This window comes from Mus musculus, chromosome 9 (assembly GCF_000001635.26).
Source record: "Mus musculus strain C57BL/6J chromosome 9, GRCm38.p6 C57BL/6J".
Lineage (NCBI taxonomy): Eukaryota > Metazoa > Chordata > Mammalia > Rodentia > Muridae > Mus > Mus musculus.
In genome coordinates, this window is record NC_000075.6 from 27099335 (window position 1) to 27113040 (window position 13706).

Sequence of the window (13706 nt, forward strand, 5' to 3'; positions counted from 1 at the left end):
TTGCTGGAGATGACTTGAGCAAAAGAAAGCTTCAAATCTTAACCATAAATACCGTTAAATGCAAACTTGACCTTCTACTTCAGCTGCTGCCTGTCCTTGGCCCTCATATAACCCCCTGCACTCTTCCAGGCAGAGGCTCTAATGGTTTTCTCCCTCTCTGCACACCTTCCTACAGCAGTGAATTACCCTACAGTAATTCTCCAAACTGGACTGCTGACATGCATTAGAATGCGACATGGACACAGACACTGTGGCAAGTTCCAGTGGCCCCTGCATGATGTAGGCAACAGTCCTCCAACAGGCTAGGGAAACACTGCTCTGGAGTGACCACAACTGAGAATGAAGGAAGGAACCCAGTGGCTTAGCTCACCCTATCCACTTCCTCCCAACACCTCCCCAAGAGCCCACTACCTGATGACATCACAGGAGAAAAGAATGAGGCTTTGAGTTCCCTGCAAAAATAGCTGCTAGATTCCCGTCAGGGCTCCCTACGCGAATGTTTTTGATGCTTCAATCATTTACCAAAAAAATGTGTTACACCTGGTGCAAGTTCTATGCCAACATGTTCCCGATACCCAAGCCCCCAGGAAGCTGCTTTGCGGATCTTCTCATTTAGACCTCATGCTCTTTTATACTCCCAACAGGCTCCCCGAGGATCTGATGAGTCCCCTGTCAGCTGCAGAACTAACATTCAACTTAAATGTTCTATTCACTCTTGTCTTCAGTGTAATCTTTTCAAGTGACTCACAGACTTCCATGTCCTGCCCCTCACACCTGGCTGCACCTGCGTCATTGGAAGCAATGCAGTAGTACTGCCCAGAGTCGTCCTTGTGGACAGCATTGAAAACCTGTTTTAGAAATGACAAAGTGTTACTTCACTCAACAGGACAAACTGAGTGACAGACATCAAGGGTGACACCACACAGACGCCCCACTGAAGCCACAAAGCAGTCCGCTCACCAGCAGCTCTACTGTCCTCACCATTTCCCTCCTGCATCAGAGCTTCACAAGGAACTCCCTTCGGGATGCAGAGAGAGCAAAGCTGGGCAAAGCTAGGCTGCAAGCAGCCCACTTCACTGTCCCTCTGAAGTTCAAGGGATCCTAGCAGCTCTCCTTAGACAAATACCAATACCCTAGAATGAGTCACGATTCACCCAATCACTCCCTGAAGTTGGGTATTTCACAAACCAGGACGCCACCCTCCCTGCTGAGTGCCTCAAAGCCAGCATGTCCTTTGCAGATGGCCAAGCCATGCTGTTGCATTTTCTTCTCGCTCCCATGTGACCTCCTACCTCCCAGTGGGTTAGCCTTTTTTCTTTTTCTTTTTTTTTTAATTGTTTTTTGTTGTTGTTGTTTTGAGACAGAGTTTCTCTGTATAGCCTTGGCTGACCTGAAACTCACTCTGTAGACCAAGATGGCCTCAAACTCACAGAAATCCGCCTGCCTCCTGAGTGCTGGGACTAAAGGCACGTGATGCCAACCACCACCAGGCACCAGGAGTTATTCTGAAGCAAATTCAAGACATATTTAATCCATATCTCTTTATGATAAGGACTTAAGAACTATAATCACAATTCTGTTGATAATGGCTTAATATCAAACACCTGCCCAGTAAGCACATTTCCTTCACGTGGTGCATATGTTCCGTTGATTATTCAAACTAGGATTCTAATAACATGAACCCACTTGTTTACCTGCCCCCTGTTCTCATGCAGATGTACAGGTTTCCATTTTGTTTTACCCTTAACACTTGTTTATATGAAAGCCGAAGCCACCTTTCCTGTAGTGTTTCTGATGTTCTAGATTTTGCCTCTGCCTTGAAAAGGAGCCTCCCTGGCTCTCCTTCCAGGCATCCTAGGTTCCAACAAACGCATCTGCTTCCTCACCTTGGAAGGGCTCTTACCAGAGTGCCTGTCTCCGAGTTCACATGGAAAGAGGAATTCTGGAACCTGGGATTGGCTCTGGAATCTGTAGGCAGTGGCACATCATTGCGGTACCAGCTGTAGTGAGGCCGGGGATAGCCCTCGCTCTCTTGGCACTGCAGTGTTGCCGTCTTGCCTACAGGTACAGCGGCTGGAATTCTGCAGACAGGGGTCACTGGCTTCACTGCAGGCAAAATACGGGTTGGTGTTTAAAATCTCAGCACAAGCCCATCATACCAAAACCTAGCGTAATAAAGCAGCTCCGAAGGCCACAGCCCATCCACTGCCTGCACCCTGCTCACTCTGAGTTCATTCCAGCCCGTGTGTCCAATCTCACAGTCTCCAGTTCTTCCACCTTCAGGAGTAAGCTGAAAAGGAGGCTGCAAAGGCAGATCCCTGAGGCCGGTAAGGAACACAGCAGATGCGTGTTCTCATCATCCCAGCCCAACTCTAGACAGCCTCAGTGGCCCCCCTTCCAAACTGCAGATAGCCCCAGGAACACAGCCCTGGAGGAATGAATCGAAATATGAGCTAGTCTCTTATTCTAGAGCTAAGGGCTGACTCATAGGGCTGGCCAGTAGAGATGCTACACATTAATGGGGCCTACCTTGCACAATTAACTCAATGGTAATCTCATCAACTTCTTTTCGGTCATTTAGAGCAACGACCTCACAGCGATAGATGGCTGAATCCGATCGTGTCACATTCCAGATCCTCAGGGAAGTTTTTCCAAACACATCTGTGCGACCTGCCAGGTCTCCTATAAAAAAGAAGACACAAGATCCTAGACACTGGAAGACTGTGGGGCTGGACTTGATGGCAGAGCAAGAAGACTGCAGTACAGTGCTGTTTGTCCTGTCCCTCCCTGTATGAAAGACGTGATCTTCATGGGGACCAGGCCACTGACTTCTTCCCATGTGCAACCTGAGCATCAGAACTAGTATCTGGTAGTTAAGATAAAGCCAGGAACCTTATTTCTCCTTATTATTCCCAGGAGGAGAAAATTAATTCAAGGAAAAGTTAAGAAAGGAAAACCAAATAAATATTTACAAAACAAAGTCTACAAAGGATGTTGTGGCTATCCACATGAAAAAGAAGAAAGCTGACCCCTGGCTGCCTCCCTAGTCAACAAATACCCACTAGAGTTGAACAAGAGCTGGGCATTTATTTGCAACACTATAAGTTTATAGGAATGGAGTTTGAGGTTAGCCTAGGCAACACAGTTAACTGGAGGCCAGCCTGGGCAATATTAGCAAAAGTTTTTAGATTTGTTTCCTTTATATGGATGAGTGTTTTGCCTGCATGTATGTCTGTACAGCAGATATATGCCTGATGTCTGTGGAATCAAACCCAGGTCCTCTGCAAGAGCAGCCAGTGCCCTATCCACTGAGCCATCTCAGAAGGCATAATCTTCATGACCGTGGCTTCGGTGATGGTTCCTTAGATACGACAACAAAGACACAAGCACAAAAACTGGGGGTTATACTACATTCCATCAAGTCAACAGCGGCTCTGCTTTAAAGGAAGTAAGCAGCCGAGAAAGCAATCTACACCGTCTGTACCAGGGGTACGGACGACTCTGCAAGCCACGTCAGAAAAAGGACTTGCCTCTGCAATGTATGACTCTACAACTCAGTGGAAATGCACCTAACAGTTGATCAGGTTTCTCCCAAGACACTGCCCACTTTGCACATGGAGAGATGAAACTCCACTTGGATACCTTATACCCTCTAAGACTATTAAAATAAAGGTCAAATGATCACAAGTGTGTGTGTGACTATGGTGGAAGCACCGAAGCGTGAGTGTAAATGGAGAAGCCAGGGCTGGGCACATGGCTTGCTCAGTGATTAAGTCAATTACTGCTTTTAGAGGATCCAGGTTTGGTTCCCAGCAACCTATGTGGGTTCACAACCATACATAACTCCAATTCCATGGGAGCCAATGCCCTCTTCTGACCTCTGCACACTCAGCATGCAGATACAGTGCACAGACATATGCAGGCAAAAGACACAAAATTTAAAAAAAAATATATATATATATAAATATATATATATGGTGACGCTCCTTTGGAAAGCCGTCTCAAAAACTCACCATGTAGCCACCATGTGGCCCAGTAGTTGTGTACTTGGTCTTCACACAGAGATGAGTGCAGAATACTGATGACAGCCAGTGTAAACTCAGCATCTGAACATCACCTGATGCGTGCTCAAAGCAGCATGGCGCCCACACAGTGACCAGGGACCCCGCCACAGAAGGGAACAACTAAGCCCTGTGCTAAGTGAAAGAAGCCTTACATGACGTCTCCCGAAAACGCAAAGCCTAAGAGGTGTGTAGGTAAGGGCTGCTAAGAGGGGAGGGGAGGGCCCTGACTCTGCATGGCATGGGCTACGGGAACGTTCTGTGATTGACAGGGTGGTCCATTTCTATGTGAGTATAAAAGCCAACTTTTACACTTCAAGAGGGACAGGAGTAACAAGTGTGACAGGGGTAACAAGAGGAGTAACAGGAGATGTCTTGGGCACAGTACCAGTCCCGCCTCCACCCTCCTGCTTCTCTGGTTCATGTCCTTTATGGTAACCATTCCTATGGCTAAGAGTAATACCTCTGATGTCTACAAAGAGAAAGTTGTAATTGTTAGTGATGTGAGTGATAATTCAGGGCCTCATACGTACCAGATCAGTGGTCTATCACTCTGCCCACCCCATCCAAACCCACCCCCAGCACTAGGGAAATGAGAGTTTTCTTAAAGATGTATTTTTACTGTTTGTTATTATATGAGTTGAGTGCGGGTGTGAGCCCAGCTCCTGCAGCCTATGGAGGAGCTGGAGTTACAGGCTGCTAGAGTGGGTACGAGGAACTGAGCTCAGTCCTCTGCAAGAGGACACTCTTAACTCCATCATCCCTCTAGCCTCAGCCTCCCCTCCAAAAAATCATTAGGTTTTTATAGTTTTAATAAGTGAGTCTTTTTTAAAAGACTTCCTTATTTATAGTCTTGGTATGGAGCGTTTTATCTACACAGCACACGCATGCGTTCATGGCCTGTGAAGGCCAGGGGGTGTCAGATTCCCTGCAGCTGGGAGCTCTAGAGGGTGCTACCACTGAGCTACACATACAGCCCTTGCAAGTTGTTGGGGTTTGACCTTGTTTTACCCCCTCAATCCTAGGAACTGAATTCAGAGTTTCATGAATGCTAGCTAGGTAAGCACTGTACCACCGAGCTACAGCTGAAGCCAACAAACTATTTTTAAGAGCAACAACTCCTGGAACCTGTAGAACTCAGATCACAATACCCACGACTTCACTAAAACTGAACGTACCTGCACAGGACCTCCTCTTTCGCCTTCCCTTGCTGCCAGATGGAAAGTAACATCCGACTCCGCCTGCCATCCCTCAGCACAGCTGGTCCTCCTTGCAATTCTCCCCTTGCATTTCCAGTGGCGCTACCTCAGCTCAGCCATTGTGAGCAACCCCTCCCACCAGACTCTGCAAAGGCAATGTGATCTGGCCCTGCTCGGAGCTGTGATCACCTCCAGTCTCTGTTGCTTCTCCTAGCACCTCTGATGGGTAGTGTCTGCTGTCCAGACACCCCGTGCACTTCCCGTCTTCCTCATCGCCCTCTCAGCCAGGTTCTGGTGACAGCTCTTCTCAGAAGCTGAGCTCTCACATATGTGTCCATATGTAGCATTCTTTCCTGCCATTACATCTCTCACCATGCAGCGCTTGCTATCTTGTAGACTGCCTGAGCACTCTGCAGCCTACGTCCTGACGCCTGGCTCTCAGTCCCCTCCTCGTCCTCCTCGCCATCCTATGGTAGCTTATGTTACTACTGCCCCCAGATACTGTCCTGCTTCAGGTCAGAGTAGGGAGGCCCCAGGCCTGACCCTGGACACAGTGGAGCTCAATCCTGTGTGATACTGCTGTGATAATCCCTTTGGGCACCCCTCACAGTATGTCTGTCGTAGGCCAGAACAACATGGCTAAAGAAATGGTTTGCTGTGATTTCTCAAGCAATATGTACAGAGATCCAAGTCCTTACTAAGGAGCTGGGATTTGTTGAAGTTGCATTGTAGAGGTACAGGCAGGCTCAAAATATCAATACTAAAATTGAAATTTTCTCCAACAATAAACTCAGAAAGTCAGAGCAGTCCTAGCCACAGGAACAGGCTAGCAGTCTGGGGAAATGTTACTGTAAATAAATTCCACAACCTGCAGACAAAATAGGAATAGTGCAGAGGACAGTGGGCTCATACCTTGAATCTTGTTGTCAAAATACACATATGTGGTTTGGCCATCTTGGATTTTCTTCCATTCAATCCTAGGGTCACTTGTCTGTGAGTCCGTAATGATGCAAGACAATTCCACACCTGGAGAGCAATGAGAGAAAGATAAGCTTAAACTTATAAGCTTAAACTTTCCAAGATGAGTTTCTGCCAGAAAAACCAATGAAAACATTAGTAAGGATTTCACTACAGAGAGCACACCTTCCCTTAGACACCTGCATCTATTATATGAGCTTTCTTTGTTGTATAGATACAAGGATAGGCAGGAAACAGATGACAGCCAATGTAACCTGCAGAGTGTGTTGCTAGTCTACCCAACACAACAGCCATCCTGAACATTCTTGGCTAGTCCATACAGGGAAGTAGGGGCTGGAGGGCCGGCTCAGTGGCTAAGAGCACTGACTGCTCTTGCAGCTAGCAGTTCAATTTCCAGCACACAACTATCTATACTCCATCTCCTAGAGACCTGGGGCCCTCTTCTGACCTCTGCAGTATCCTCCTGTGTACATAGGCTCACAGTCACAAATAAATATTTTTTAGATGATAATAGACAGGGTGTGGTGGTGCACACTTTTAATCCCAGCACTTGGAAGGCAGAGACAGACAGACAGACCTCTGTGAGTTCCAGGCCAGCCTTGTCTCTATAGTGAATTCCATGTCAGCCAGAGCTACACAGTGAGATCCTATCTCAAACAAACAAATATATAAATATATCAATACAATAAACACAATAGAACAGGTGCTGGGTTGGCTGCAGAGCTACCTAGTGTCCACTAGGGGGCCCCATCCCTCTCCATGTTTCCTGTACTTACTTTCAAATTCATGTACCACTGGGTTTCGGTTGCTGGATTTGAGATTCACTGCCTCTATCATGCAGCCTAAAGGGAAAAAAAAAAAAAAAAAAAGTAAAATCAGACAGCCCCATAACAGCAAGAAACTCTGGGTGGAGGCCACAACTTTTCCTTCCATGTAAACGTGGATGTCCATCACAAAACACAGGGTAAACAATAGTTGATATTTCCTTTGTTTCTCATATTCTAGAAGAACTTAAGGGAAGAGCTTTGAAAGTAAAAAAAAACACCCATTATTAATACTCATGGCAGCAAAGAACAGCACTAACTAAGACCCAGCAAGCTTTGAACAGAGTGACTGTTGTGTGTATCCTAATGGGCCCCGGTGTAGCCTCTCTGCTACAGCTACCCTGGGTAGGCTTCACAGGCATGTTGTTTGAGACAGGGTCTCTCACGGTCTGGAATCCCGGATTAGGATTGAATGTCTGGCCAGTGACCCTCAATGATCTACCGGCACTGGATGACTGATGTGTGCCACCATACCTGCCATCTGACACAACTCTAGAGACCTAACTAAGGTCTTCAATGCTTTCAAGGCAAGCGTCCTATTGACCAAATTATCTCTCTAGCCTATATTTTATTTTTAAATGGCACTTAGTGTCTTAGGTTGGGTTTCTATTGCTGATAATGCACCATGACTAAAAGCAACTTGGGAAGAAAGGATTGATATTATCTTACAACTCTTCACACTCCATCACTGAGGGAAGTCAAGGCAGGAACCTCAGGCAGGACCAGAAGCAGAAGCCATGGAAGAATGATATTTACCGGCTTCTTCCTCATGGCTTCCTCAGCCTGCTTCCTCAGGACCACCTGGCACCACCCACAATAGGCTGGGCCCTCCCACATCAATCATTAATCAAGAAAACACGCCCCCACACTTGCCACTGCAATCTAACGCAGACGTCCCTGTGAGTTGTTGGTCATAAAGGCCTCAGAGGCTCTAAAACCAGGACAGGCCACTGCCACTGCTCTTGGTTGTCCACTAACCTGACGTAAGTCCAAATTGATAAAGATACTATTGGCTTTAGATGCAGGATATCGAGAAATCAACTCAAACTGACCAGGAAACTAGCTTACACTGTTGCCAGAAGGTGCTGTGTAGGCTGCTAAAGAGAGAAGACATCAATGGCCTGACCCAGTGCTGGACACTGCATGCTACAATATTGACCTGCTGGCAATGCATGGCCACTGGTGCAATAGTGGTGTGACTGTTAGCGAGCAACCCTAATCCACGGGAAGTATTTCATGTCTGGTACTAGGAAGTTGGTCAAAAGCTTCTGGCTTGGGGATCCTCTAGCTGTTGCTTTGCTGTCAAACTGCTTTCTGAAGATTGATGGTTTTGTGCACAGACCTGCGCTTCTCTCCACCTTGGACAGGGAAGCTTCCTTTCCAAGTGCACAGTTAGCCCAGACTCATAACTGCTCCGAGGTATAATGAATGAACCGTGCTCAGCTATGCAAGCATCATCCATTGCAACTTCCCACCAGCCAGAGCTCAGGGAACTTTGCAAAACAAGACGGAAAGAACACAACAAACGGGATGGAGAGGAGAGATGTGAAATGCTCACTTCTGGACGTGCCGTAGCTGTTGCATTCATCGACTCACGGCGTTCGTGGTTGCTATTGTGCCGGTAACCAGCACAAGATCAAGCCAGTCAACAAATGCCTATGTGGCTGAGCGAGGGCCTAAGGAAGGCCCCACTTCTTTCAGAGGAAGTAATGGCAACTGAAGTCTTCTAAGCGAAAAAGAGTCAAACTTTCTATGCAGATGCTGATCGGTTGCTCATATTACACTGGATGTCCACACAGTCACTCATGTGCATATGAAGAGCACTAATGTAACTAGTTATTAACAACAACAACAACAACAGGGAAGACAAGAAGCTGCAAAGGAGAGTGTAGGAGGGGATGGGGTATTGGGAGGAGGTGGAGACGCAATCAAAACATTATATAAATGCATGGAGTTTTCAAAAATAAAATATTTTTAAAATAATAAATAAAAAGAAAGAAGCGAGGGGCTAGGAGTGGTGGCGCAAGCCTGTGACTCAGTTTGAGGCCAGACTATGATACATAGTAAGTTCAGGGCCATTTAGGGCTACTAAGTGAGACCTTGTCTCGAAAGCAAGAGTTAGGAGGAGATAATAAACACCTGGAAACCCCTTATCTGTGATCTGGCTACTTACTTCCCAAAGGCTAAAATGGTCCCCACACAAGGACATCCTACAATGCACCACCACAGGTTATTTGTAGCACAATGAGAGCAAGCAGAGAAAAGTTGACATCCGCATATCTCATCAAAGCAAACGAAGGGTCAGAGTTCCTCAGGTCATTTCCAAGTGTTCATATCCGCTGGTTAAGAAGCTAGCTCCAAGAATTACCAGCACCCCACCCTTCTGGATCTTATACCCATAAGGCAAATTTGTGCTTTCCCTGGGAAAGCAACAGTAGTCAGGATAAGGAATGTCACATGAAAATCCACCAGTTAAAGAGTGTAAGATGTCACATATGAGCAGCCAGTCAGGAGTGTGCAGAGCAGACCAGAAATGTGACCTAAACTTACAGACAGCATGATTTTGACAGGCACCAACTACAAACTACAAAGGTTTGCTTCTTGTAGATCAGCTGACTATTCTGCTAAAGGAATTATCCTACCTGCAAAGTGATGCTTATGGTAGAGAAAAGACCCAGCAAAGCCTGTACCCCTCAGTACTTTGACAGGCGATGGAGCAGGGCAAGGAGGCACACCGTGCTGCTGGGATTCTAATGAACTGCACCTCTGAGCATCACTGGGACTAACAACATTCTCAGCACTGACTCAGCCTCCCATATTCTCCAAGTAAAGACTACTGCATGCACTTCCCAGGCAGGGGACAGAGCCTACTGGCAACAAGCACAGGCAAGAATCGAGCCCAGGAGTTTGGACTTATCATTCCTACTTCATGATTTATTTTATTAATTTTCTTATAGAAAACAATGCTAAAAATCTACCCAGAAATAAAAGAGACAGCAACAGATCCACATAATGGAGATTTTATACTAAAAGAAAGACATGAATCAGACCCTGAAGTCTAAATTGATAGCCCATTGTTCTACAAAAGTCCCTTTTCAGACAAGTTTGCAAGGGAAGTGGCTTTAAAAAGGACTTGATGTGATGTGCAGTTGGCACAGTCCTCAGCAACCCAACAGCTCTCCCTCCCGCTCACGACATGGAACTGAGCTAAGGGGGAGGGCAGGGACCAGGCAAGGATGATAAGGCACAAGAGGAAGCGCTGTCGCTCTGACGTTCACGTGGCCTTCCTCGTGGCCAGCACCCAGAGCTGCTGTGTTCTCCACTTCCCCTTCCCTTTCCTTACCGGGAACAATTGAGGCACCTGTGAAAAGAACTGCAGTTTCCTCCTCAGTGTTGAGAGACCTAGAGACTGCCAGGGTCTGGGGCCAGGATGGCAGGCAAGCAATACGCCAATCCTTCACTTGCTTAAAATACCATTTCCCTAAGCCAGACTCAGAAAGGGATGTTTATGAATTGCTGGGGGGTGGACAGGGAGGTGGGCAGAGGCAGAAGGAGGGACAAGTGTGAGCCAAATCTACTGGCGTGCACAGATGAAAACACCACAGTGAAGCCACCATGCTAACTAACTAAGTGAAGGCAAGGACCACTGTCCAAGCCCTCACGCTCACGCGTGGAATGACTTGCCAAACATGCCTGGAGGTTTTAACACGAGGTGTTACCCAGGAAGCCTTGAGCAGCAACTCGTTCAGTGGAGCCAGGCCCCCATCTGTAGTTACACTCAGAAACAGTCTGTTGCCCAGCCTGGGACACTCATGCCTCCTCCTACCACCCCAGAGTGACTGGCTATAAAATGCTTCTACAGCCTCAAGCCAGACCAGCCAATAACATAAAATACTGCGGCAAGCCCAGACTTAAGCCATGACAGGTGCGGAACTGGAATGGCATGAGCTTCAGCCCTCACTCTTGTTAGCGCTGCAGTCCGCTCCTCTGCAGTCTGCTCGCTCGCTCTGGTTGAATGTTCTAAGGGTGTCACACACTCAAGAGAACTCAGTTCTAAGGGTGACTGCTCAGCATCTCGGTGCAAACTATGCATCTTCCTTCATTTTCTCTTCTTACTTTGAAATTAAAGCCATGCAAACCAGAGACTGGATCTACTGACTCAGGACTAAACCACTACAATAATGGGAGAAGGGGGCTCTATCTCTAACAGTGGCTCTATTTACCTACAGGGCCAGCAGCAAGAGGAGATCAGTAGGCTTAGTTTTTCATGGAAAATTACTTAACTGCACTTTATACCAATTACTATAAACCAGGATAAAATTTTTCTTTTAAAATTATTTCAGTCTACAATATGTTGTTGCTAAAACCTAGTTTATGTGTGACTGGCTCTCAGAGAATTTATATTTAGCTTTCTGGCACTCTGTTCACTTTGTCTCCTGCTCAAAAGAAAACTTTCCCCTCACCAGGACTCAAGCCGAGAATATCACGTCAGCACAGAGCACTGTGGGACTGTGCTGGCCCACTGGGGCTCACATCTAAATATAAAACAGCAACACGGGTTTATCCATGGACATTAACTGCGTGTTTACTGTTCAGAACAGAACACTTGCCCGTGCTTGTTCAGTGAAAGCCACCTTACAGAAAAGTATTTCCCTATAAAGCAGCATTTCAACAATGTCACAGCATATTAGCCAACTTTCCAGGAATTTAAGGGCAAGAATTGAGGGAGAGTGAACACCGAATGCGATTGTCCAGAACCTTCTACACATACCGCAGAACGTAAATCATTCAAAGCAGGTTCTGACCGACCACGGCACAGCTGGAGGAAGTCCTGCTTAGACTACGAATGTGATCAAGGCCAAACTAAATGGCAATACAATCTAACAGAGCCTTAGAAATGAAGTATAAGTCTACCTAGTAATACACGTGAGAGGACAGGATGAATAGAAGTCTTAGGCTAGCTTGGGATACAGAACAAAACCCTGTCTTTCTTTAAAATATTAAAAAAAAAAAAGGGGGGGGGTTGTGGTGGCGCACGCCTTTAATCCTAGCACTTGGGAGGCAGAGGCAGGCGGATTTCTGAGTTCAAGGCCAGCCTGGTCTACAGAGTAAGTTCCAGGAAACCCCCCCCCCAAAAAAAAAAAAAAAAAGCTGGGTGGTGTCACACACCTTTAATTCCAGCATTCAGGAGAGAGGCAGGTAGAGCTCTGTGAGTTCAAGGCCAGCCTGGTAAACACAGCAAGTTCCAGAACAACCAGAGAAACCTTATTATCTTGAAGAAGGAAAGGGGAAAAAGGAAAAAACACACACACACAAGGATCAGCCAAACAAGATAGAATTAAAAATAAATCTGGCTTGAATGGCTAATTTTATGTGTCAATGTGGAGGGTGCTTTTACAAAGCATTACTATTTAAACTGTGGAACTCTGGGTTCTCTGGTATCATTAGATCTTATCCTAAAATTGGCTGCAGATCTAAATAGACTGAAGAGCGCCCTCCCCATGTAGGAGGAAGTTCTTCAGCAAAATGTCTTTGGGCCTGGTGACATCACTGTCTGTCCAGGGTCACCAGGCTCCGGGGATGCACTGTACACTGCTAACATTTCAGCTTTCATAACCTCAACACAATTCCTTAGCATACCTCTTCTCTGGAGACCTGCTTCTCTGAAGGATGCTGACGTGCTAATGCTGTGCCTGTGGTACTTCTTAAAAGGATATCCTATGTTCACATACACTGTACACATGTGCAGAAGAGTTCTTTGAGGGACTCTCAGAGCACAGAGCCAGAGCCACGGCTCACCACATCCCATAAATCAGACGAGATGCTGTTTCTATTTGATTCTACTGTCTCCTAACTCAAGACACCAAAGATTTACTTTTTAAAAGATACTTTTATTTTTAACTATGTGTATATTTTGAGGTAGAAGGTGCACAGGATGCCTTCTGAGTCCAAAGAGAGCATCAGATCCCCTACAGCTAGAGTTAACAGTGACTTTGAGCCACCTGATATGGGTGCTGCCTGTCAAACTCAGGTCCTCTATAGGAGCAGTATGCATTCCTGATTGCTGAGCCCTCTCTCCAGCTCCACCAAAGATTTCTTAAGCACAAATATGATTAATATCAAAATAGTAAAACTGTCTAATAATGCCTGAGACAAAGGTGAGTAAAGAAATAGCCGCCCCGGAAAAAGTGACCACGCACACACACACACACACACACACACACACTCCTCTCCTTTCTCTAAGATGTTGCTTTGTACACTTGAAAGAGGTCTGGGATTTGTAAAGGGGAGGAGCTCTGTGTGCACTCACTCTATGAGGAAAGACCACGAGAAGAAAAGGGGTACCCGCATTACACACACTCTTAAGTACTTAACCAATGGGATGTGGCCTCTGCACTCCATCAGCACCAAACACTCTTCCAGGAAGAATGGAGGAAGAACAAAATACCAAGTAGGCCTGAGGACAGGGTCGGAAGGCAGAAAGGCAGAAGGGGAAACAGGAAGAGAAAGACTCCCCCAGAGTACTAGCCTACCTCTTTTTGTAATTGGTTGTTGGCCTCCATCCTTTTTAATCATTCAAAAAGTTTATACAACAACAAATGAGCTGGGCAGCATCCCTGCAAGAGTCCAGCTTTAGCTGAAAC

General features: G+C 46.3%; 1 protein-coding gene across 2 annotated transcripts in view; it reads right to left on the bottom strand.

The window, feature by feature from the left end:
- Jam3 (junction adhesion molecule 3) overlaps positions 1-13706 on the bottom strand; it is a 58038-nt gene that overhangs the window by 1951 nt on the left and 42381 nt on the right. For both annotated transcript variants that reach the window (NM_023277.4, XM_030244741.1), the window contains exons 2-6: positions 7015-7080; positions 6173-6286; positions 2530-2682; positions 1904-2106; positions 749-848 (exon numbers count right to left, since the gene is read on the bottom strand). In NM_023277.4, the coding sequence (NP_075766.1) occupies positions 749-848; positions 1904-2106; positions 2530-2682; positions 6173-6286; positions 7015-7080 (636 nt within the window). The remainder of the gene's footprint in view (positions 1-748; positions 849-1903; positions 2107-2529; positions 2683-6172; positions 6287-7014; positions 7081-13706) is intronic.